Genomic DNA, 25,854 nt, shown 5'->3' with positions numbered 1-25,854 from the left:
ACCAGCACCCATGCTGGCACTGCAGGCAAGGCTTTAACCTGCAGCCCCACCGTGCTGGGCCCCTCAGTCCTATGTTTTTAAAGAGAAAATGTTGCGCTGAACCTTTATTCCCGTCATTTGTTGACTTTCCCTGAGAATCAAAGGTTATAACAGAAAAACATGATGTGAAGAATTGTTATATAACAATTTTCTTTCTGCCTTTCACCATAACTCTTAAAGATAGAGTAAAATTCCCATTATACAGATAAAGAAACTGAGGCTTGGAGAAGCCAAGTCTTTGGCCTTTATGTTACAATGCTAATTGTTCTTGAAAGCAAGATATGTTTGAAACTCACTGAATGCAGAACACTATTTAGCAAAGCACAGCACCTCCCACAAAGGGCATTTGCTCAGAATATCTAAAGGGCATACATATCTTCTGAGACAGAAACCCATCAGCTCCGGTAGAAAAATGCCAAGTTTAAAGTGAAGCTTGTTAGAGGAGGAGCTATCACAGATTATTAATTTAGCCTTCTCTCCTCACAAGTGTTTGATATAAATGGCAGGGGTTCAAAGGTCAAAGAGGAAGAAGTGTGCACTTTAATTTCTTCCCCCTAGAGGTGCATGAGTGCCTTCTATTAACAAAAACCCTGTAGCCAACAAATCCTGGGCTTGGATCAAAAGCTCCTCCATCTTTTATGTTACAACATCACAGGGAGACATTGCGAGAGGAAACCAGGCCCAGTCAGACCGGCAGGACCAGAGAGAGGGCTGCTTCTGCCCTTGGGGAATTGGAAAATTGTCTCTTTTTGCTTAACGACAGTGACAGACCAAAAAAAAAAAAAAAGTCCCCAAATAGTCTTGGTCAATGGACAGAGGATACATCGCAAGAATTGCAAAAAAAACTGGCAGGGGCTGGGGAAAGCTGTTTGCAGCCTTGAACACTACCATCAGACACCTTTGGCTAAAGCAATGAGGAACAGCAATCAATGTGCCCACTGGGGTATGTTTGGGCTAGGCAGTAATAATCAATGGCCAATACTTAACCTGTGCTTGGCACAATATGGAGCACATAGTAAATTCTCAGTAAATGGCAGTTAATAAATATAATAACATATCCTCGTGCTATCCCTGCCCTTAGTAACATAGGAGGTTCATTCTACTTACTTCTCATTCCCACACACCAAGGACCCTGATGACAGTTCAAAACCTAGAAGCGAGGGTGGAGCACTAAATTCTGAAGACTCAGCAGTATTTACTTCTACAGAAAAGAAAAAGTAAACTCTTACTGAGACCTCTGCATCAGGCACTGTGCCAGACATTCTCACATCCCTTATCACATTTAACCCTCGTGTACAACAACCACAGACATATCCCCAGTTTTTACAGTGAGGTTGAGGCTCAGATGGACAGTGAGAGCTGGGATGAAAATATGAGTTTATGAGTTGTCCTGGGAACTGACCTTGTTTTTTACAAACCTGGCAAATGAATGTTGTTTCAGACAATAGACTTTTTTTTTTTTTTTTTTTTTTGACAGGCAGCGTGGACAGTGAGAGAGAGAGAGACAGAGAAAGGTCTTCCTTTTCCGTTGGTTCACCCCCCAATGGCCGCTGCGGCAGGCGTGCTGCAGCCGGCGCACCGCACTGATCCAAAGCCAGGAGCCAGGTGCTTTTCCTGGTCTCCCACACAGGTGCAGGGCCCAAGGACTTGGGCCATCCTCCACTGCCTTCCCAGGCCACAGCAGAGAGCTGGACTGGAAGAGGAGCAACCGGGACAGAATCCAGCGCCCTGACCGGGACTAGAACCCGGGGTGCTGGTGCCGCAGGCAGAGGATTAGCCTATTGAGCCGTGGTGACGGCTAGACTTTTTTTTTAAAAAAAAAGATTTATTTATTTATTTGTAAGGCAGCGTTTATACAGAGAGAGAAGGAGAGGAGAGGCAGAGAGAGAGAGAGAGAGAGAGAGGTCTTCCATCCACTGGTTCACTCCCCAGATGGCAACAATGGCCGGAGCTGCGCCGATCTGATGCCAGGAGCCAGGAGCTTCCTCCAGGTCTCTGTCTCCCATGTGGGTGCAGGGGCCCAAAGACTTGGGCCATCTTCTACTGCTTTCCCAGGCCATAGCAGAGAGCTGTATTGGAAGTACAGCAGCCAGGACTCAAACCAGCGCCCATATGGGATGCTGGTACTGCAGGCAGCGACTTTACCCTCTATGCCACAGCGCCAGCCCCCAAACAAGACCCAGGCCATAGCAGAGAGCTGTATTGGAAGTATAGCAGCCAGGACTCAAACCAGCACCCATATGGGATGCTGGTACTGCAGGCAGCGACTTTACCCTCTATGCCACAGTGCCAGCCCCCAAACAAGACTTTGAAATGAGCTTAAGCCAGAGTTAACTGTAAACAGTTCACTGGATTGGTTCATATTTCTTGCCTTTATCAGGGAAAGCTACTTACAAATGGCTTTGTGAGTATGAAGGACAGACTCTATAGCATATCTGTGAAACACCTACAAGAAGGTAAGCGTTGCTGGGTGGTCATGGGAGACTGGAGAATGAAGACTCTCTGAGGGCAAGTGATATAGTTCAGTGATATAAAAGAAATGAAAGAGGCTGGCGCTGTGGCGTGGCAAGTAAAGCCACTGGCTGGGGTACCAGCATCCCATACGGGCACCTGCTCAAGTCCTAGACACTCCACTTCTGATTCAGTGTCCTGCTCATGTGCCTGGGAAAGCAGTGGAAGATGGCCTGAGTGCTTGGGCCCCTGAACCCATGTGAGAAACCCAGAAGAAGCTCCCAGTTCCTGGCTTCAGATCGGCCTAGCTCTGGCTGTTGTGGCCACCTGGGAAGTGAGTCAGTGGATGGAAGATCTCTGTCCTCTCCCTCTGTCTCTGTGAATCTGTGTTTCAAATAAACAAATCTTCTAAAAATACATATATAAATAAAGTTGAAGGTTTACAGGAAACACACAGAAGGGGAAAGCATAGTAATGGTTTACAGGCCACTTGTGAGACATCTAAAAATGACTTAGGAAATACTACTTGGGGCAGCCTAAAGTTAATCCCTGAGACACGGTCCTCTAGGGCACAGGGCCCATCCGCATCCCTCAGGCAAAAGTCTTGACCACTGCATGTGTTAATTTCCCTGCACTGACCCTCCTCCCTGCAATTCCCAGCTGCTTTACTAACTCATCTCCCCCCAGAACAATGTTCACTCCAGGAAACCAGGGCTGTTTTTGGTTCACTACTCAATCTTCAGCATGTGCATGCGTGCCTGGCTAGTAGTAGGCATCAAATATGCTAAATGAAGGATTAGTTATTTCAAGCCCTATTTAATTTTCCTGGTTAAATAGCTACAACAGAAGAATCATTTCCAAAGTTTAAAAGATATGATATTGTGATGTGAATGCTTTGAGAACAAAGGCACTTATAGAATTCTAATTGAATAACAATAAGAACAGACCAATGTCTAGCTGGATAATTTTGATCTTAGTCTCATAACTTAAGAGAACCAAGGTATAAAAATCATGGCATCGTGCTGAAAGAACAATGGAGCACAATGCAATTATGTTAGCAATCTGCCTATCAATGCCTATTCAATGTCAAATATTTTAGGAAGAAGCAACACAATATCCATGCTCCAATAATTTATGAACAAAAACATTAAGTGAAAATTCAATAAGAAATTCACCATGTTAACATGCAAATCCTTTAACTTCTGAAACACATCAAGTAGAAACCAAATCTTTGGGGAAAGAGACTTCCTTTTTCATACCTTTTCAGACTTCATACCTTCTTGACAGTTTTTACTATATCATGAGATTCCCTATACAATGAATTCTCAGTAACTGTCCAACTGTCCAATTGTTTTAGGAACTGTAAGTCTCTCAAAAAATTAAAGCCTAATAAAATTTGTACTTCTGTTCATTTGAAAATGGATTATTTCATTTCAGTAACTAAATGAACTAATCGCAAATTGGTTTTTAAAAAACCTCATCCTAAAGTATCAATTCTCTTTGTAACTTTTCTAAATGTCATCATGGAACAGACACACCTAAATGGGAAACTGGAGATGGGCAAACAGAGATTGGTCAAAAGCTTGAAACTTGCAAAACACAAATTACAAAAGTGTCTGCCACCAGTGTTAAAAAACATGATTCTGCAGCAAAAGCTTGGCACAGTGGTTAAGACACTAGTTGGGATGCCCACATTCCATATCAGAGTGCCTGGGTTCAAGTCCCTGCCCTACTCCCAATTCCAGCTTCCTGCTCTTGTGAGGCAGCAGATGATGGCTCAAGTACTTGGGTCCCTTCCACACATGTGGGAGACCTGGATTAAGTTCTAGGCTTCTGGCTTTCTGCTGGCATTTGGGGAGTGAACCAGTGGATAAAAGATATCTTTTCTCCCCCTCTGCCTTTCAAATAAATACATTTTTGGAACTGTCTTCTAAATTGACTCAAATTTTGCCAGCCAAATGGATTAAGCAGTCTAGATACTAATTGTTGACACACATACTTTGTTTTATGTCTCTTTTGAGATTAGGTGGGTACTCAGGAAATAAGGAATTGATTCTTTTTTTTTTTTTAATGGAGGGGAATCCAACTTAACTATTAGCCAAAATGATCAAAATAATCATTCCCCATATGCAACTGTCACCAGCATGATGACCACAACCGTAGTGAACAGCTGTGTTACTCCTCTGCTGTCCTAATCACTGGATTATATAGCAGTTATAAAAATGTGGGTGCACTATATCCAACTCTAAGAGCAGGTGCAGACTGGATACACTTGTGTCGCATCAGTCTCTCAGATGAGAGGTCCGCTCAGGTGAGCCCAAGCAGGAAAGCACAAGGCATCCTTTAAAGAGCTGGAGAAAGCAGTTCTGACGTGTTCCTGGGAGGCCTGCAGTTCCTTCACTCATTTGACCACAGGCAAAACCAGCCTGAGGATAAGGCAACAGGCGAAGGGGGCGAAGCCCATAGAGGACAGGGAAGAAATGGAACCAACCAGAAAGCTACTTCTACAGCAAAAGTCAACCCTCTTAATCTCGTGCCTGAAACCCTCCAGTGGTTTCCCATTTCAGCCAGAACAAGATCCAGACTCCTCGGTCTCCACGGTGATCCTCGCCTCTCTCATCTTCACGCCACCCTCCTTCGAGGCTTATTCTGGCCCTTCGCACACAAGAATCCCCTTCCTGTCAGAGGGGGCGGGATCCGACTGCTTCCCCCAGCTCTTCCCAGGCTGCCCCAATCAGCACCTGTGCCTCCACTCAAACATCAGCTCTCCCAAGAGGCCTCCTGGAACTTCACGTGAACTGCTTTATCTCCTTACCAAACCGGCTGGGGTCCAACATTCGCTTTAATTTTCGCATGTTTAAGTATGTCCCTCTTCAAGAAGGAAAGTACCTGGAAGGCAAGGGCTCTGTCTGGTTCATCACTGGGTTTCCCTTCCTAGAGCTGTGCTGAACATGACATGAGTTCCATCAATAGTTCCCCACAGATGGGCTGGCTCACTGAATCCAAGACTGCAGCCCATGGGAACCCCAGATCGCAAATAGTGCTTTGTATTGAGCTGCAAACAAGAACTGCAAAAAACCATAAATCTCTTTAAAGAGATTTAAAACCTGAAAATCCTTAAAGATTTGTATTTTAATCTTTATTTTAAACATTATACTTCATTCTTTCTAATCCTGGATAGCATTATTAAATAATGAAAGGACCTTTACTGTGAGAACAATATAATATCACTTAAAAATTAATTTACAATAGTACAATTTTTCATAAGGAAAGTAAAAAGGAAATTTGGAGACATATACAGAGGGGAGCTTCAAAGTTTGGGGAAAAGTAAAATTAAAAGATAACACATGGGGCCAGCATTGTGGTACAGTGGGCTTAGGTGCTGCCTGTGATGCTGGCATCCCATATAGGTATCCCATACTGGAACACCAGTTCAGGCCCTGGCTGCTCTGCTTTAGATCCAGCTCCCTGCTAATGTGCCAGGGAAGGCAGTGGAAGACAGCCTAAATGCCATGTCCCTGTCACTCATGTGGGAGACCCAGATGGAATTCCTGGCTTCTAGCTGTGGCCTGCCCAGCCCTGGCTGTTGAAGTCATTTGGGGAGAAAATCAGTGGATGGAAGAGCTTTCTCTCCCCCACCCCCTCTCTTCCTCTGTGTCACTCTGCCTTTGAAATAAATAATTTTTTTTAAATAAAGATAATATACATTTTCCATGAACCGTTGGAAGTCCTCTCATGTATCCTCTCAAAACACAATAGTAAATAAAGCATACGGGGCCGGCGCTGTGGTGCAGCATGTTAAAGCCCTGGCCTGAAGCACCAGCATCCCATAAGGGCGCCGGTTCTAGTCCTGGCTGCTCCTCCTATGATCCAGTTCTCTGCTATGGCCTGAGAAAGCAGTAGAAAATGGCCCAAGTCCTTGGGCCCCTGCACCCATGTGGGAGACCTGGAGGAAGTTCCTAGCTCCTGTCTTCAGAACGGCACAGCTCCAGCCATTGCGGCCATCTTGGGGAGTGAATCAGTGGATGGAAGACCTCTGTCTCTGTCTCTACCTCTCTCTGTAACTCTTTCAAATAAATTAAAAATAAATCTTAAAAAAAAATAAAGCATACAGTCTTTTGGTGGTAATGGAAATGTTACAAAACTGGATGTCAGTAATCATTGTACAACTATTTTTTTTTAAGATTTATTTATTTGAAAAAGTTACACAGAGAAAGGAGAAGCAGAGAGAGAGAGAGAGAGAGAGAGAGAGAGAGAGGTCTTCCATCCACTGGCCCACTCCCCAACCAGCTGCAACAGCCGGAGCTGCGCCGATCCGAAGCCAGGAGCCTCTTCCAGGTTTCCCAGGCTGCGGGGCTCCAAGGACTTGAGCCATCCTCCACCACTTTCTCAGGCCACAGCAGAGAGCTGGGTAGGAAGTGGAGTAGCTAGGACTCGAACTGGCACCCACATGGGATGCCGGCACTGCAGGCAGCGGCCTTACCCATTACGCCACAGTGCCAGCCCCACAACTATGTGTTTGATAGAAGTCACTAAATTGTTTCTGAAAATCACCAGTACCAAAAACTAATTATAAAATGAGTAAGCACTTTGATTCTTCACAAAAAAAAAAAAGAAAGAAAGAAAGAAAAAAAAAAGTATACTAATGGCAATAGAAATAGAAACACGAAGAAATGTTTGGCATCATTACTCATTGGGAAAATGTTCGTTAAAACTACGAGATAGCCATTTCACATGTTATACAATGACTAATATTTGAACAACTTACTGTGGGACATCAGAACTGTCAAACACTGCTGGCAAGAATGCAAAATGACATAGCCTCTTTGAAATAAAGACTTGGGGGCTGCCGCTGTGGCGCAGTAGGTTAAAACCCTGGCTTGAAGCACCGGCATCCCATATGGACACCGGTTCTAGTCCCGGCTGCTCCTCTTCCAATCCAGCTCTCTGCTATGGCCTGGGAAAGCAGTAGAAGATGGCCCAAGTGCTTGGGCCCCTGCACCCATATGGGAGACGTGGAAGAAGCTCCTTACACCTGGCTTCGGTCGGCACAGCTCCAGCCGTTGCAGCCATCTGGGGAGTGAACCAGCGGATGGAAGACCTAGCTCTCTGTCTCTACCTCTCTCTGTAACTCTGTCCTTCAAATAAATAAAAATAATTCTTAAAAAAAAAAAAAAGACAGACTGGAAGTTCCTTATAAAGTTTAATACATATAGGACATAGTCATCCCATCCCTGTAAATATGAAAACTTTTGTTCATAAAGAAAAACTCATGCACAAATATTTAACGAAAAATTTATGGAGCTGGTGCTTCACACAACAGCATCTCACATGGGAGTGCCAGTTCAAGTCCCAGCTGTTCTGCTTCTGATCCAACCAATACACCTGGAAAGGCAACATATGATACCCCAGGTTCGTAGGTCCCTGCCATCCATGAGGAAGACCAGGATGGAGTCCTAGGATCCTGGCTTCAGTCTGGCCAAGCTTCAGCTGTTGTGGCCAGGAAATAAACTAGCAGATGAAAGATCTCTGTCTCTGTCACTCTGCCTTTCAAATAAACAGATCTTCAAAAAATGTATAACACTCAAAAATCCAAATTTTCTTCAGGAACTGTGCTAGCTCCATAAAATGGAATCAAATTAAGCAATGAAAAAAAAAAAAGTAAACCATGAATGCACATAACACAGATGAGACTTGAAGAAGCCCGGTTAAAAACATGTATCAGACAACTTCCATTCACATGACCTACTTGAGAATATACAACTATACAGACAGAGACTGGATTAGTGGTTTTCAGGGGATCTAGGTTGGGGGAAAACTACCTACGAAGGAGGAGCATCACAGCTTTCTTGGGTTGATACTACTGTGTATCCTGATGAGTGGGTTACATGACTATGCCTTTGTCAGGATGCATGAAACTGTACATTCCATATCCATTATAAATATATACATGTGTATTTAGATACACATACACACGTAGAGAAAATAGTATCAACAAGGACTGGAAAAATTGTTTTTAAAAATATTTATTTATTTGAAAGGCAGAGCAACTGAGAGAGAAAGAGAGACTTTTCATCTGCTGGCTCACTCCCCAGAATGGGTTGCAACAACCAGGGGTAGGCCAGGCTGAAGCTAGGAGCTAGGCATTATATCCTGGTGTCTGTCCCATGTGGGTAGCAGGAGTGCATTAGCAGGAAACTAGATTGGAAGATGAGCAACCAGGATTCATAACTGCACTCCAGTATGGGATGCCAGCATTCCCAGCAGCAACTTAACCTGCTAAGCCATAACACTGGCTCTTGTGAATAAATTAGAACCGTTGTGTATTGCTGATGGGAATAGGAAATGGTGCTGCCACTATAGAAATGGCATGATAGAGGCCGGCGCCGGCACACCGGGTTCTAGTCCCAGTTGCTCCTCTTCCAGTCTAGCTCTCTGCTGTGGTCTGGGAAGGCAATGGAGGATGGCCCAAGTGCTTGAGCCCTGCACCCGCATGGGAGACCAGGAGGAAGCACCTGGCTTCTGGCTTCGGATCGGCACAGCGTATCGGCCGTAGCGGCCATTTGGGCAGTGAACCAATGGAAGGAAGACCTTTCTCTCTCTCTCTCTCTCTCTCTCTCTCTCTCTCTCTCTCACTGTCTCTCTGCCTGTCCAAAAAAAAAAAAAAAAAGGCATGATAGTTCCTCAAAAAAATTAAAGACAGATTTACCATTTCACTTCAGGATGTATATCCAAAAGAACTGAAAGCAGACTTCCAGATACTCATACATGCATGTTCCTACTGGCAGCATTATTCACAAGACCCAAAAGGTAGATGCAACCAAGTGCCCATCGACCAGTGAACAGATAAACAAAGCATGGTGCACACATACAATGGAATACTACTCAGCCGTAGCAGAGAAGGAAATCTTGGCTTCAGCTGTCACATGCGGGACCCTAGAAGACATTCTGCTTATGTCAAGCAAGTAGTTGCCAAATGAGAAAACAGTGTGTAAGAATCCACTTATATGAGGTACTTGGAATAGCCAAATTCAATACAGAGAAAGTAGAAGAGTGATTACCAGGGGCTGGAGAGAGGGGGAATAGCTGCTCTGAGTACAGAATTTCAGTTTGGGAAAATCAAAAACATCTGGAGGTGGAGAGTGGTGATGGTTGCCCAACAACGGGAATGTACTTCATGCTGCTGCACTATGTATATTTTATCACAGTCATTAGGTTGTGTATACTGTATCACAATTATATGAAAATATAACCAAAAAGAATGACGTACTTCACAAGAATTCTTTTCTAAAAATGTAAAGCCACAAAAAGTGATAATTGCTAACCTCTAAGAAAAGGGTGGTTTTTAGTATATATAGAAGTAAATGCAGGTAGTACAGTGGGGGAATGGACATCAGAATCATGGACTGCAGGGCACACGGCATACAGAGTGGGCCTTGGAAGTTTTCAATTGTACCAACACAATCACATAATGAGAGGCATGCATATCTCTTTAAAATTTCAGATAAAGAACATGCAGCTACATTTCTGTTCTCCTCCTTGGCCTGTTTTACTGAAGCTGCAGGAACTCTGTTTAAATTGGAAGAAACAAATGCCTGCCACTTTCCAGCTTCCAGACCTCCTCAGACCCAGGGTCGCTGGCCACACATCTTCACCCTTCTAAAGGTCCCTAGCAATAAGAGCGTGACCAAAAGAGCTACTGAGAAACAATTATCTTCACGCTGATGAGAAATAAGAATCCAAAGTCTAACACCCTCTGCCGGCCACACTCCCAGCCACCCAGCTTTTTCGAGTTCACACCAAGGTCCTGCCTCACAGGACTGCAGGCCAGGGCTCTTCCCTCTGTTGGAACACCGCACCCAATCTCAATACTGGTTCCTCCTCTCGCTGTCCCTCCAAACCCTACCAAGACCTGCTCTTTTTCAATCTGCTTGTCAACTGATTGGCTCCTCCCCTTCCTGCTATTTCTCCAATCCCTCCCATGACCGGCTCCTCCTCTTCCTGTCCCTCCAAACTCCCCCTTGACAGGCTCCTCTTCCTTCTGCTGCTCCCACACTCATCACCTCCTCAGATTCCTTTCCTACAGCATCCAGTCTGGAGATGTCACGCCCACTCACCCTCTTCCAGTATTTGTTGAGTGATCCTAGTTGCCAAGCACCACTGTATAGGAATACAGCAAAGAACCACACAGTGCTTACCTGGGAGAGGTCAGTGGGCGTGACAAGCAATAACATGAACAAGGGAAGGAGACAGAGGAGGGGCAAGGGAGGGTGCTGTTTTTAAAAGAGGGTTGGCAAGCAAGGCTTCTTGCTGCTCCTAGGCAAAAGGAAGGGCAAGTTCAAAGTCTCTGGAACAGGTGTGTGCTTGGAGTGTTCAAAGAACAGTGTGTGTGGAAGGGGAAGGTGGGGGGAATGTAGGAGGTAAAGTCTTAAAGATAGCAGAGGCCAGATCACACTGGCTGCAAAGCCCACTTGTAACAGGAGACTTTACTGAGCCAGAAGGGGAAACCTCTAGAAAGTTCTAAGAGAAATAACACAGCTGAGTTAATTTTTGAAAGTAACATGTATTGCGTGTGTATGTGTGTGTGTGTGTGTGTGTGAGAGAGAGAGAGAGAGAGAGAGAAAGAGAGAGAGAGAGGGCACCCTATCTGCTGGTCTGCTGGTCTATTCTTCAAATAACCACAACAGCCAGGGCTGAGACAGGCTGAAGCTAGGAGCCAGAACTCCATCTGGGTCATCCACGCGGGTGGCAAGGACCTACTTACTTGAGCCATTACCTGTGAGAATCAGCAGAAAGCTGAATGGAGAGTGGGACCAGAACTTGAACTCAAGGCATTCAGATATGGGATGCCGGCTCCCAAGCGGTGGCCCAATCACTGTCTCAAACAACTGCCCTGACTTAAGTTCTGAAAGGATCGACTTAGTTATCTTTATAAAATCCCTGTTTCCTTCATGACACTACCTAAAATTTATGCTTATTATAGGATTGTTTAATGTTTATTTCACCTAGCAGGCTGTATGCCTCTAACTACTTAAACTCAAATCCAAGCAATACGCAACATATGATACGATATGTGCTCAAATTAACTAATAAATTCTAACCTCTAGGATAAAGTAGCTCCAAATACGTTTTATATTTTTTACATTCCTAACTGTAGTCCAACTTCCTCTAACATAAATTGAACATCAAAACCAACTAATACTTACTAGGGTATTTGATACTGTGCTAGGTACTTTGACTCATCTGAAACATTTTAAATCTTTAGTAGCAAGTGAGGGCCAAAGACATTTCACACTAAATCCAGAAAAAGTAGTAAAGCTGACACAGTAAATATAAACTTACTACATTAGTAGTAAAAGCTAATTCGGAATAGCAACTAGTAAAACATTACAGTCTAACACTGTAGGACCACTGGCAATTGTTTTGGTCCAATTTCTGATATTCACCATGTCAAGGTCGGTGCTAAGCACACCAGGACTGCATAGATGAAAAAGTCTGGTTCTTTCTTGCAGGAACATAGAGCCTAGTAACTCTCATGTCTATGATGCTTTATTGTTTGCAACTCTTGCCTACATTTATTATCTGGATTTACATACATACACATGAAAATTACCAGGCCTATATTTGGTCATCTGAATTTATACTATCTCCAGAGATCTAATTTAAAACATCCATAAGAAACATTATTAGTCCACAATCAGCACACAGTCTAGTTCTCTCCAAGCCTACAGAAGGGTCAAATTTCCCCATTTCACAGGAGGGCCAATGAAGCCAACTCTGCATCAAATATCTGAGATTCCTTTCCCTTTTATGTCCCCTCCCAAATCTCTCCAGTGTTCTAGGTTTTCTCCCCCAAATCCACAGAGGCAGCAATAACCTGTAACTAACAGTCTCCTGGGAAAGCAGCAGACTAAGCAGCAAAAATCATACAGTTGTCTCTCTCCTACAGTAGCCATGGGCATCTGTTACTCAGCAAACACCAAGCAGAACATGGCACCCAAACCTCTTCAGCATCTCCTACCTCTGTGCTACTGCCAATAGGAACTGGCTGCAGAGAAAAAGGAAAAAGTCAAAGGAATTAGCTGAAAGAGGCAGGGAAGATAACCCAAAAGGACTCATGCCACACACATCCCCAAAAAGTTCCATGAAATTTCACATGATTAAGAACAAGAAATCCAGGGCCAGCATTGTGACATAACAGGTTACGCCCGCACCCGCAATGCCAGCATCCCATATGGGTGCTGGTTTGTGACCCAGCTGCTCCACTTTCAATCCAGCTCCCTGCTAATGAACCTGGGAAAGCAGTGGGAGATGGCCCAAGTCCTTGGGTCCCTGCATCCATGTGGGAGACCCAGAAGAAGCTCCAGGCTCCCAGCTTCAGCCTGGCCCAGTCCCTGCCATTGTGGCCATTTCAGGAGTGAACCAGCAGATGGAACCTCTCTTTCTGTAACTTTACCTTTCAAATAAATTAAAAATAAGTCTTTAAAAAATAAATAGGTATCATTGTTAACCCTCCCATAAAAAGAAAGAAATATTTAAAAAACAAATCTAATAGGTATTTAATTTATTTATTTAGAGGCAGAGCCACAGATAGAGAGGGAGAGACAGAGAGGTCCTCTATCCACTGATTCACTCCCCAAATGGCTGCCAACGGCCAGAGCTAGGCCGATTAGAAGTCAGGTTTCCCATGTGGGTGAAGAGCCCCAAGCACTTGCAGCATCTTCCACTACTTTCTCCGGCCATAAGCAGAGAGTTGGATTGGAACAGGAGCAGCCAGGACATGAACCAGCACCCATATGGGATGCCAATGCCACAGGCGGAGACTTAGCCTACTATGCCACAGTGCCAGTCTCCTAATAGGCCTTTCTATATCTCTAATTTCTCAGAGAGGAACGCAATGATCACAATCTTTAAGCATATTTAAATATACGTATATATGCCACCACTAATAGGACATAGGACATCCTGAAACCACTTACAAATTCTGCATGCACACTCATATCAAAGAGATGATATACTTCAAATATCTCTTCATGGAACACACAACAGTGACTGCCAAGGCTGCCTGGCTTCTCTGTGGTCTTTCCCTATATGGAATCCTCACTTTATTGCCAAGTAACATGGAAATATAAGGCCTATCTTTTTGAGCTCATTAGTTATTTTATGCACGAAGTTGGAGCAGGCTGATGAATCTGTACTTCAATGTATTTATGGATCACTAATTTCTGGCCATTCCCCTTTTGAAAAAAAATTTTAAAAAAAGAAAAGAAAAGGAAAAAGTTGGCCATCATATATACTAGCCTCAGTTTGTGTTGTTTCCTTAACACAGGCCTTATCAGCTCTGCCACAGCTGAAGTGATGCCAATTGCTTTATGACACACTTGGATTTTCTCCCGCTAATAATCCCTCCTTCCTGCCCATGACGGGCAGGCTTCTTCCACACCGCAGTAATGTGGGACAGCTAATTATCTACCGATCCACCTTGCTATTCCGCACTTGGCAACTTTTATCTGCACAGGACAGCTGCACTCTCAGCGTTTGAAGTAAAATGTCAGTCTCTGCTAATGCAACAAGACTTACATCACTAATGATGTCTCCACACTTTGAAGAAACAACTCAAAGCCTAATTAAAAATTCAGATGCATTCTCACTGACTTGCTGATTTTTACTGTCCTTCCACCAGGGCCTCAAAGTATCTTTTCAAATATTCCATGCAAAAATTTTAAAAAAATTTTTTTTTTAATCCCAGGGGAATCAAGAAAGTCATGGGCTTTGACTGCACCTTTAAAATAACTGTTATGGTTGGAAGAGAACCAAGACATTATCGTGTACAAGATAAGAATTTACTCCACTGGCTTCTGTACAATTACAATCAAGCATACTATTTCCAGAGAAAGATGAGCCATAAGCTATTTTTCAGTTGATGCACTCTGGTATTTAGGTGTTGGAACTTTTCAAACTGTAATTAAAACAGAAATCATTTGACTATATGAATCTTCAGAAAAACTATCTTTGAACTAAGAAAAAAAAGGGCAAGGTAAAGAGGAATTAAAATGCCATTTCATTCCATGAACAAATCAAATAAAGTTATTCAAAGTAATAATACTAATACAGTTTTCATCAAAAGATCATTAAAGAATTTCATACTTTTAATGTCGCGGGAGAGAAATACAAATCATAAAACCCACTTTTAAAATAGAACCTTGGGGGCCAGCATTGTGGCGATGATAGATAAAGCTACCACCTGAGATGCCTGCATCCTAAATGGGCGCGATTTGAAGTGCTGGCTGCTCCACTTCCAACCCAATTCCCTGCTAACGGCTTGGGAAAAGCAGAAGACGGCCCAAGTATTTGGGCCCCTGCCACCTATACAGGAGACCCAGATGAATCTCCTGCCATCAACCTGGCTCACTCTGGCCATTGTGGCCATCTGAAGAGTGAACCAGAGGATGGAAGATCTGTCTCTCCCTTTCTATCATTCTTTCAAACAAACAAATAAATCTTAAAAGAACTTTGCATGAAAATTACATGTGGTATTTCCTTCAGTAGCTTTTTCATAAACAAATACTAAACAACCAAAGTTGTTTCTCCCCTAAAGTTTTTTAATGCTTTATATTTTTAATCACAATAATAGCTATTGATTTCTTAAATATGTTCTTAAAAAATATTCAACAACATCTGAATGAGTCTCAGAAATTTTGAACTTTCTTTAGTGGCTCACTGACTTCTACATGTAAATATTTAAGTAACCATTTAAAATTAAAAAAAAAAAAAAAATCTAGCCAGCAGTCAAATTAGAACAAATTCTAAGCCATAAAATAACTAAGCCAAACCTTCTTTCCAGAAGAATGCATACTGTTAGGTCAAGTTTCCTTTCCCATGTTAAAGCAATGGAGAAAGGGGGCTCCCATAGCACAGTGCCATGTTAAGGTGAAAAGGCAAGTGTCCCAAGACCATGACTTGAGTTCTAAATCTACTACTCATGATTGCTGTGATCTCTAGCCAGCCCGTGCCCTGCAGGGTCTCCATGTGTGCACAGAGGCGCACAGATCCCACTGTCTGGGTCTTGCTTAGTTCTCATGGCATCCTGTGATTTGTGGACCAGAGAGGTCAGGTCAAGGGGAGGCCTGCTGAGCCAGCCAGCCTGTCTTGGGGCCAGGAAGAAGACTTCAGAACAGTTCATTTGCATAGGGCAGTAGTTTCCTTTCTTGTTCAGTGTGAGCTGGATGTTCTGTAACCTGCCACATAACGTGTCTGGACTGACATGAAGGAAACAAAAATCAATAACCTGATCTCTACTTACTTCTCCAATCTCTTCTTGAACATTCTTTGCCCTCTGGCTTTATAAATGCCAAATCTTAATGCCATCTTCCCACTCCAAAAAGGTGCTACCCTCGTCCTCAACAAGGAGCCTTCTGGCAACCCCATTCCTCTCCTTTCCACTAACATACCTACCATGCCAAATCAACTCCTATTCATTCTACTGTCAGCAAGGCCTTCTAGAACTCTTCACCCCCAGATAGGTTAACATCCCTGACACGCATTCTCAAATATCAAGTACCTCCTCTCTCATGATATGCATCAGAAACTAGCTAACAGATATCTCAAGCCTAACATGGTTCCTGGCACAAAATAACCATTCAGTAAGTATCTGAAGGAATTATGATAAGGAACTCATGCCTCAAGGAAATCCATTTTAGAACTCTTCTATCCAAAGTTCTCTTTTTATATTACACAGCTATCTGCTTCCCCCAAACCTGGTTTTACTTCCTGGAACCTGTGAATAATTCTAACCCAGACACTGCAAATTGGTGGCCTCTGGCCTGATCAGGCCTGCAGACATGTTTGCTTTGGCCCACATAGCAGTTTCTGGCCTTTAAAAAAAAAAAAAAAAAAAAAACTGCCAACATTTTAAGAATTAAGGGATTTCACATAAAACTAGGTATCCAACTTATCCAAAAACCAAGTGATATAACAACATTAGCCTCCGATTGTCACTGAGCAACCATCCCAGGCTCTGAGTGGCACCTGCCCTCTTTTAGCACTGGCTGATGCCCTCCAGCTGACAATATCCAACATCTTTTCACCGTGCGCTTCATTCATTTTGTCTAACTGTTCCCTATAAATGCAGGTGTACTCTAGATCCTATATTTTAACATATCTTTATATACTGTCTCGAACCATCCAAGCACTCCTGGGGTGCTCCCTCACAAGACAGAAGACACTAAGGGGTCTTATATAACTTTTTTTTTATTTATAAAGATTTATTTATTTGAAAGGAAGAGATACAGACAGAGAGGAAGAGACAGAGAGAAAGGTCTTCCTTTCTCTTGGTTCACTTCCCAAATGGCCGCAACAGCCACAGATGAGCCGATCTGAAGCCAGAAACTTCTTCCAGGTCTCCCAGGTGGGTGCAGGAGTCCAAGCACTTGGGCCATCTTCCTCTGCTTTCCCAGGCCACAACAGAGAGCTGGGTCAGAGAGGAGGAGCAGCAACACCAACTGGCAACTATATGGGATGCCGGCACTGCAGGCAGAGGCTAAGCTTACTACACCACAGCACTGGCCCTGTGAATATATTCCAACTCTTTCTCTCCAATTTGCTTCTCCCTCCCACTTAGTCTTCTTGCCTTGACTTTATTTTTTTTACTTATTTGACAGAGTTAGTGAGAGAGGGAGACAGAAAGGTCTTCCTTCTGTTGGTTCACCCCTCAAATGGCCGCCACGGTCTGCACGCTGCACCAATCCGAAGCCAGGAGCCAGGTGGTCTCCCACGCGGGTGCAGGGCCCAAACACTTGGGCCATCCTCCACTGCCCTCCTGGGCCACAGCAGAGAGCTGGACTGGAAGAGGAGCAGCCAGGTCTAGAACCTGGTGCCCATATGGGATACTGGCACTGCAGGCAGAGGATTAGCCAAGTGAGCCATGGTGGCAGCCCCCTTGCCTTGACTTTTTCTCACTCTTGTGGAAGGGGGCAAGAACAGGAGCCAGCAGATGTAATTCATGTAGAATTAGTCAAATCCATGCACCCAGTCTATATTCCATACACTAAGATAACAAGGAACCTTTCAGTGTTGTGGGGAAAGTCAGGCATGAAAACAAGGACCAGATAGCACAACCAGAGGAAGACGCACTAGAGGATCCCCAAAGCAACTTGGCATCAGCCCTAGAAGTCCACGGAGGCTGCTGGGCAAAGGTATTTGTTGTGTGTAGAGGTTGCAGGGACACAGCAATGGTTTTGTTCTGGCACATCATCATGAAGTGTTAAGCCTTCCAAAATATTTGTATTTATTTGTCAGTTGTAAAATTTATACACTAGTGTATAAATGTATTGTGTGTATCTTAAAACATTGAAAATATATAGATATTAAGTAAAAATACAGGCACCAGTGTCATGGTACAGTGAGTACCTACGACAACACCATTCCATATTGGAGGATAGACTGGACTCCCAGATGTGCCACTTCCAACCCAGCTCCCTCCCAATGAGCTTGGGAAAGCAGCAAAAAATGGCCCAAGTGCCAGGGCCCCAGCCATCCATATGAGAGACATGGATGGAGTTCCAGGTTCCTAGCTTTGGCCTGGGCCAGCCCTTGGCAATTTTGGCCATTTGGGGAATGAACCAGTGGATAGAAGATTGCTCTCTCTTTCTCTCTCTCTTTCTCCATCTCTGTAACTCTGCCTTTCAAATAAATAATTTAAAAATCTCTTTTTAAAAATAAGAATGCAATAAGAACTTATCAATAGAGTTATGTGTGATGTCTGAAATTTGCTTTAGAATAATCTAGGGAGAGGGGAAGAGCAGGTGCAGGCAGAGGTATAGATGAAACCAGGCTGATCACAAGTTGATAACTGTTCAAGTTGGGTGAAAGGTATGTGGGCATTTTCATGTTATTTTTAGCTGCTGAATATTTTTTACAAACCTTTGAAATAAACACTTTTACAGTAAACACATCCAATATTTTCTTCAGAAACCCCAAAGGATGGCTTTGCACCACATCCCTGAGGTCTACGTACCACACCCCAGAAACTGTGGGGCAGAGGACTGACTGCATTGAAATCTGCAGCTTCCAAAGATTAATTTCCCTTTCCTTTTCCTTTGGGCTCAGGAGCTGATGGCTGCTGCCTCCCAGGTTCTGTGCCCAGGCACTATACAGACTGTTCCCCTTTGTATAATTCTGTTCACTATCTGCTGTTAGGTTAGGCTCTATTCTAGATACTTTGTTATCTTGTAAAGTAAGCTTCCTGCTGTTAATGCCAAGAGTGAAGACACTGAAGTTTAGAGCAATTTAATAATATGCCAGAAATTACACCATTAATAACTGGTTGAGTCAAAATTGTTGTCCCTTCATATTTTGATTTCCAATATATTTTCACACTGGGCATAAGTAGATCCAAAACAAATCTCCTTCTACCTAATACCAAAATTCCAGAGTTTTGCAAGGTTCCTGTCTGCTCATCCACTTAAGCTCAAGGAAGGAACTCTTCAAGCAGCAACCAGAAATAGCACCAACATGTTAGGAAGCGTGAAACCATCTCCTTCCCCTCCCCTGAGCCCTTCCAAAACTCAGATACCACTGGTGAGAGAAACAGAACAAGCACAAGGGACCAGGCCAGCTCAGACAGGCACTAGGGAGAAAGTACTAAGCATGACAGGGATGGTTCATGCTTTTCCTTGGGCTCATTCTTACCACGTTCAACTCACAGTCAACTATCCATGGTCAGCTTTCTTCTACTCCAAGCATTCAATTTCCCGAGGACACGATGAAGTAGTTTTTCCACCAAGGTGCACAGAATTATTGTACACAAGGGCAAAGAATCAAACCATATTATTCGCAAACATACCTTGTCCCCCAACCACTCCATATTGCACAAGTACGCATTCAAATATTTCCTGGTATGATACACATGATTTAGGGGAAAATACAAAACTTACCTAAACATGACTACAAATCAGCTTATGGTTATAGAAGGGCAAGACATCTATGTCCAATAACCATAGAAGCTTGGAGTAATGACCAAAGAAATAAGCCATGGGAACCACACGAAGCGGCACAGGAGCCAGAGCTACCTTCCAGTTCAGGTGTTCAAGAAACACCAGCTACTTTTCTAGCGCAACCAAAGAGAATTAGAAAGGTCTGATGAACTACCAATTTGTTCACCCTTCACATTTAAGGCTGCAACTTGGTATGGACATTTCACCAAAAAGGCCAAGGGAAAAGTGACCAGCTTCCTTGACTTCACTAGAGAGGCTTAGGCATGGCTCCTTTTCACTCCCACAATGCCCTGTGCCTCTTTCTCCCACTGCAGGCCACCACTCCTATGCCTCTTGCTAATACCTATAACAGAATACCTCTTTTTGTGTCTATTTTCAACATTAACTGAAATTAAGTACATAGACCATGCCTTAGTTTCCTTTTATTGTCAGTTTGGTCTAACCCATGACCCCTTACAGAGTCAAAGCTCTCCAAAAGTCTGTCGGATATTTTCCAAAATGAACAACGCATTGCTGTCTTACTGCGTGCAAAGAAACCCTGCCCGTTCACCATTTACAACATTGTGCTATATTTTCAATCAACACCTCTGCCCGCTGAACCTCCTTCAGTTCCTGAAGTCTTATCTGTTCTGGTTGCTCTGCTTTCTTCAACTTGAGTTCAGGCTCCAGTTTGTGCTTCTAGTTCTTCTGCCCCAAATGGAAGAAACCCAGCCGACCTCCTCTACCTCACCCACAACCCTCCCCTCCAGGCCCCATATAGCAGCTGTCTGACCAACCTGCTGGTGTGTCTGCCAAGTTCACAGTGAGTGTACCCAGCCTAGCAGAGCTGTGTTAGAGCTAACACTAAAGCAAGCACACTGGCCATGTGCCAGGCCCTTGCTGTTAAGAAGCCTGTATTGTCATATAATGTTAAATGGGCCTTATAAGTGCCTGGTGAAATGGCTCCCAGAGCAGATATGCCTTCTAACAAGCAAGCATTGTTACTTAACTGTTCTACCTGTACACTCTTACCTCCTCCTTCAAACATTGAGGCCTGTCCTGGAAAACCTCTCAACACCTAGCAGAGCACTCCATGCTCAGTAAGCTTTCAACAAGCCAATTCTCCATTTAAGACCCACTGCATCCATCAATGTTTCTCCAGTTCAGCGTCACACGAACAGGTGCCATCACATTTACAGGTGCCTTCACATGCACTATTTCCACTATGTCCAAAGAATATGCCTCTAGCAAGAATCAACTCGCATAACTTGACAGATAAAAATCATCCAACCTGTAGGTGGCAGAGCTAGAACCCAGGTCTCCAGATACCCAGTGTGGGGTTCTTCCCTCTCCCTGAGGCTGCTTGACAAAATCCCACTGCATGGATGAATAAGCAGAGACCAGTCTCCCTGGACACGGGCACACACTGATCTTCAGACACAGCACAGCGAGGATGGCTTCACTCAGCCAGACCCCTGAGGAGAGGATGATTAGGTTTCTTTTACCCATGATCTATGATGTCTGCTGCGGGGGGGGGGGGGGGGGGGGGCAGCGTCCAGTGGCAGCTTTCCCAGGGCACTGGCAAAATCGGTGGGTGTAAATCATTCAGAGATTTTTTTCAAAAACATTTTTGTCCATTATTAAAAAGGAACAATAACAACAAAATAAGTAGGCAGCCACCATTAGAAAACTTAGCCAAGAGAATCTTGGAGATGGAGTACTTCTCACACTGTCTTCTCTACCAGCAAGCACAAAAACCACGTCACGGGAATGTCAGAGCTAAAGAAGGCCCGGTTTCCATTTTTGTAAAATTCCCCCTCCTAACCTCCTGTGAACAGTGTGTGCGGCCACTGGAAATGCTGCAGAACAGGCCGAGTTGAGGGCGACTTCGCAATTTCTCAAAATGAAAAACTGTCCTAGGAGATGAGATTTTCAGCAGCACAAGTCATTGAAAAGAATGAAAATTGGCTTTTTATATAAACTGACCTACAGAAAAATTTGTATAAATGAGGTGCTGTCCTGAAAGGCCCATACTGTGTTCCAAATGCCAAGGTCAAGTGAAAGAGGTCAATCCCTTAAGTGGGGAAGGCATTTCTTGCTGCAAAAAGACAGGACCTACCCCAGTGATCTGACCCTGCTCACCTTACCATCCACTCGGAGCTGCCAACCTCTGAAGAAAAGCTCAGCTCTGCATCGGTCAAATCCGACATTCCACAAGGGGAGACTACACAATCTACATTTATGTAACTAAATCCACAGAATTTCAGACCCACTGAACAAACCCCAGAGGTCTGCAGGGGAGAACCTGAGGCCCCCACATCTTTGTTCTAAGGGCCAGACATCTAAGCAGGCATTGGATTTTATTTTTTCCACACATATTCTTCCCCAAAAAGGGACTTTCCCCCAATTTTCCCACATGGAGGCAAGTGGTAGATCAATGCACAGTGCCAGAAGAGGAACTTAAATACAGTACGTGTGGAGCCACTTCACATTTTGCCAGACAAAACCCTGGCCGCAGGAGGTCAGTTTCCACAATGAGGTGGCAAAGGTGTTAGAAAGAGGCCAGTTGGGAGGAGATAAAGGGCCATTTGGGCACAAACCCCCTACCGATCAGAGCTTTCTTCTGAAGTGTCTCCTTTTCAACAGGGAAGCCTTTTAAAACTACATTTGCTTTGGATCCCTACCTGAATGACAATGTGTGGGGATCCGATTTCACCTTTTGTCAAGGACCGGGTGAGAAACAGTAAAACGGCTGTCAGCATCTAAGAAAAAGCAAGTCCTTAAGCCTACAAGGAGAAGGGCAGGGGGGAAAACCATGCCCGGCCCTGCCCTGGTGATGGGATGAAGGTGGCAGTCACCAGCTCACTCTGCAAGCACAGGCCTAAACTGTAGTATCCTGTAGTATCCCCAAGTTCCCCCATTAACAGAGGTGCCCTCTGCAAAAATACAATTCTGTGCTCTGGATCTAAACATTCACCACTGAAAAGAAAATTCTAGTTTTCCTTCCTTGTCCAAAAGTCACTTCCCTCCGAGGAACTAAGCAATAGTCAAATATCAGAAAATGCAAATGGAAAAAAATCATAACTGAATGTGTACCTGAAGGATCTGTATGGAAAGGAAAATATGTTATCTTGAAAGCTTATCTATTATTATGCAAATGAAAAAAATCCACCAGGGCCCGCTGTCTGTAAATAAATGTAAAATTATCTTTCAAGCAAACCACTCCTCACTCAACCTCATTTCGAAAATAAAAATTTTTTCTACAGTGGAAAAGGACCGTGGAACTTGCTTTAGAAAAACCATATTCTCTCTGGAGGACTGGGGTGGGGGTGAGGGTAAAAAGAAAGAAAGAAAGAAAAAAAAAAAAAGTCAGAAACCTGAATCCCAAAGTGATTCAAAACACCTCTCCCGGTCGGAGGTGGGAGGTGGGAGGTGGAAGGGGCGGTCGGGTAGCACCGAAATCAGAATCCTCTTCCCAGAACAGATTCCTGGAAACTTGGCTCTTTCGAAGACCGCGTCCCTCACGGTTATCGTTGTCAGGGTGCACAGTGGAAGAGGATGGGGGCCTATTTTACCTAAGAGGGTGACAGGCTCGGAATGTCACCTCAACCGCCCCTAAACGAGTGGGCCTTTTTGGCCACGAAGGTGCGAACAGCGGCGAGCAAGCATCTCCAGGTGGTGGCCGGTCTGCGATTTTTTTTTTTTTTTTTTTTTTTTTTTTTTTTTTTTTTTACCACGGTGGTTGTTGGTCACATCCCCACGACTCCCTCTAAGCCGAGGGGGGGATGTTTTCTCCGCGTCCCCCTCCCTCTCCCGGGGAAGACCAGCACGGGAAACACTCGAGAGCAGTGGGAAACGCATTCATCTTCTCCCCCTAAAAGGTGCATACATATACACACACCACACACATTCACGCGGCGGACAGCGCGCAACCGACCGCGGCCAAAGCGGAAAGCAACAAAAAGAGTCGCCCACCAGGACCCGAGTCGGAATCTACCAGGAATCCACCAGGCCGGCCCCTCCCCCCAACGCACCGGGCGGGGAGCAGGAGCGTGGGGCCGACTCCCGAGGCCGCTCTCCGAGGGGACCCGGAGCGCCCCGGAGCAGCCGCGCCCACGCCGGTGCCTTCCCTGCAGTGCGCCTCGGTCCGAGGCACAAGAGGAGGTGGTCCAGGGGGTGGGGCGGGGGGCCTCGGGAACTCATTCGAGGCAGGCGGGGCGGGCTGCCCCAGGATGGGGACACAAAGAGGGAACGGGAGTTTGCAGCGGCGGCCCGAGGAAGGTGTGCAAATTCCGGACGGAGGTGCAGAAGCAACCAGAGAATCGCGGCCGAGGTAAAGGAGCCGGAGCTCAGCAGTAGAAGGCTGTGCAGAGGAAGGGGGTGGGGGGAGGGTGTCCCCGCGCAGAGGGCAGGGGGCTCTGCAGGGGAGAAAGGGAAGAGTGGACAGGGCATGGAAGATGCGCTGGCATGTAGCCAGGGGTCTGTTCTGTGCAGAGGTCCGGCGGGGCAGCGGTTCTGCGCCGGCCAAGAGCAGTCCGTGCACCGCAAGGGGATCTGCATCAGGCAGTGAGAGGCGGCTCTCCGCAAAGGGGAAAGGCGGGCTGCCAGGCGGGCAAGGCCAGGGCCGTGAAGGGGGCCGCTTACCTGCATGGTGACGACCCCCAGCTCCTCCGCCGCCAGCCTCCGCATCTGGCTCGCTAGCACTTGCGCCTCGTCCAGGATGGAGAAGTCTGCGTCGGCCACAGCGCCCAGGAGCCAGCACGCAACCAGGCAGAGCAGCCAGAGGGGCGGCCGCCGAGCCCCGGCCCCTGCCCCGGCCCAGCCAGGCGAGCCCGGACAGCGTTGGGCCAGGGCGGCCGCCCCCGCCGTCTCCTCGTCCTCCGGCTCCCGAGCCATACAGCTCCCCCAGCCGCCCCGCCGAGGGGCTCCGGGCGCGGGGACGCGGGGAGAGAGCCGCGGGAGGTGCGCTCAGGGCCCGCTCGGCGCAGCCCGCAAAACTTTCTTCTTCTTCTGCAGACTCGTCTCCGCGCTGCGGCGTCGGCGGCTCCCAAACTTAGGGGGCGCCCGGCTACAGCGCGGGAGCGCCGCCGGCCACCATCGCCCGGCTCGGCGTTGGGCGGGAGAGGAAGCGGTGGCCCGAGCGCTCCCCGCGGTGCCGCCGGGTCTCCGGGAGCCGCGGTTGCCCGTGGGCCGGAGTGCGTGCGCCGCGGAGCTGACTGTCGGCGTCGCCGGCCGCGCGGCTTTCGCTTCCCCAGAGCCCGGGCGCGGGGAGGCGGCGGCGGCTACGAGGGCTGGCGGCAGCACGGGAGGAGGAGTGGCGACCCGGCTGCGCGGTAAGGGCAGCCACCCGAGCCGGGAGTGAGAGGGGGAGGTTTGGGGAAAAACAAAAAAACAAAACAAAAAAAAAAAACACAACCGAAAGAAAGAAAGAGGTGGGGGAAAGGGAGGTGTCTGGTGCCACCACGCCGCGCTCCGGCTCCGCGCACTTCCCGGCTCGCCGCCGCCGCCGCCGCGGCTGAGGTGATTTATGGAGCGAGGGCGAGAGGCGGGGAAATTCCCCCAGTCGCCCCTCCTCTCCTGGCCTGCTCCCGCCTCACAACCGGCCCCCAGGCGCCGGCCGCGGAGGCCAGCCTCCCTTCTTGGGGACCAGCCCAGCCGCGGGAGGGGGCCGCCAGGACCTTCTGTGCCCGGGGACGGCGACCCCCAGCCCCGGCTCTCACGGCCTCCGCCCACGCGAGGACTCCAGCCTCCTACCGGTTCTAGGTGCCGCCCACCGAAAGTCCCTTTAAGTTCTAGGACGCTGGCGGTGTGCCCGGCGGAGCTTGGGGACCCAGGGCGCTGCAGCTAGTGCGGCCCCTGCCTGGCTTCCAGGTTATCAATAACAATAGCCCTGGTCGATCCTTGTGCAGCCCGCTCATGTGTGCGGGCGCAGTGCTTCGGGGTTTCTACACGTTATCCTTTAATCCCCCACAACATCCCTAGGAGGTAGGCATCTTTATCCCAAATTTTTAGGTAACAAAGACTGGGGCTTACAGCGGTGGAATCAATTGCCGGAGGTCACCCAGGGGATAAGAAGCAGATTCAGAATTTAAGCACACGTCTTACTCTGAGGCTCTTGCCCTGAAACACGACACAGCTCTTCCTGTCTCTGTTTGGAAATGAACCACCTGATCCCGTCAACTCCAACAAACAAACAAATCAACCAAAAACCCCGACTAAACCGGACTCCACTGCAGACACCTGTTCTCCCAGACCCCCAGCTCAGGCCCTCTGAGAAGTTACCTGTGGGAAGCTCCTGGAAACAAGTGTGTGTGTGTGTGTGTGTAAAAGCAGCCAAGTGCTGCGAGTTGGCTGCGTGTAGCTTTCTAGGCCACACAGCCAGGCCCTGGAA

General features: G+C 46.2%; 1 protein-coding gene across 1 annotated transcript in view; it reads right to left on the bottom strand.

The window, feature by feature from the left end:
* Window positions 1-24,541, bottom strand: part of CACHD1 (cache domain containing 1) — a 241,146-nt gene extending 216,605 nt beyond the window's left edge. Inside the window, exon 1 of the mRNA XM_062191475.1 lies at window positions 24,108-24,541. Coding sequence (XP_062047459.1) covers window positions 24,108-24,359 — 252 coding nt within the window. The 5' untranslated portion in view covers window positions 24,360-24,541. The remainder of the gene's footprint in view (window positions 1-24,107) is intronic.
* Window positions 24,542-25,854: the final 1,313 nt, after the last annotated feature.

Source organism: Lepus europaeus, chromosome 5, assembly GCF_033115175.1.
Source record: "Lepus europaeus isolate LE1 chromosome 5, mLepTim1.pri, whole genome shotgun sequence".
Classification (NCBI taxonomy): domain Eukaryota; kingdom Metazoa; phylum Chordata; class Mammalia; order Lagomorpha; family Leporidae; genus Lepus; species Lepus europaeus.
The sequence above is the reverse complement of the archived record's forward strand: the minus strand, read 5'-3'. Positions and strand labels throughout refer to the sequence as shown.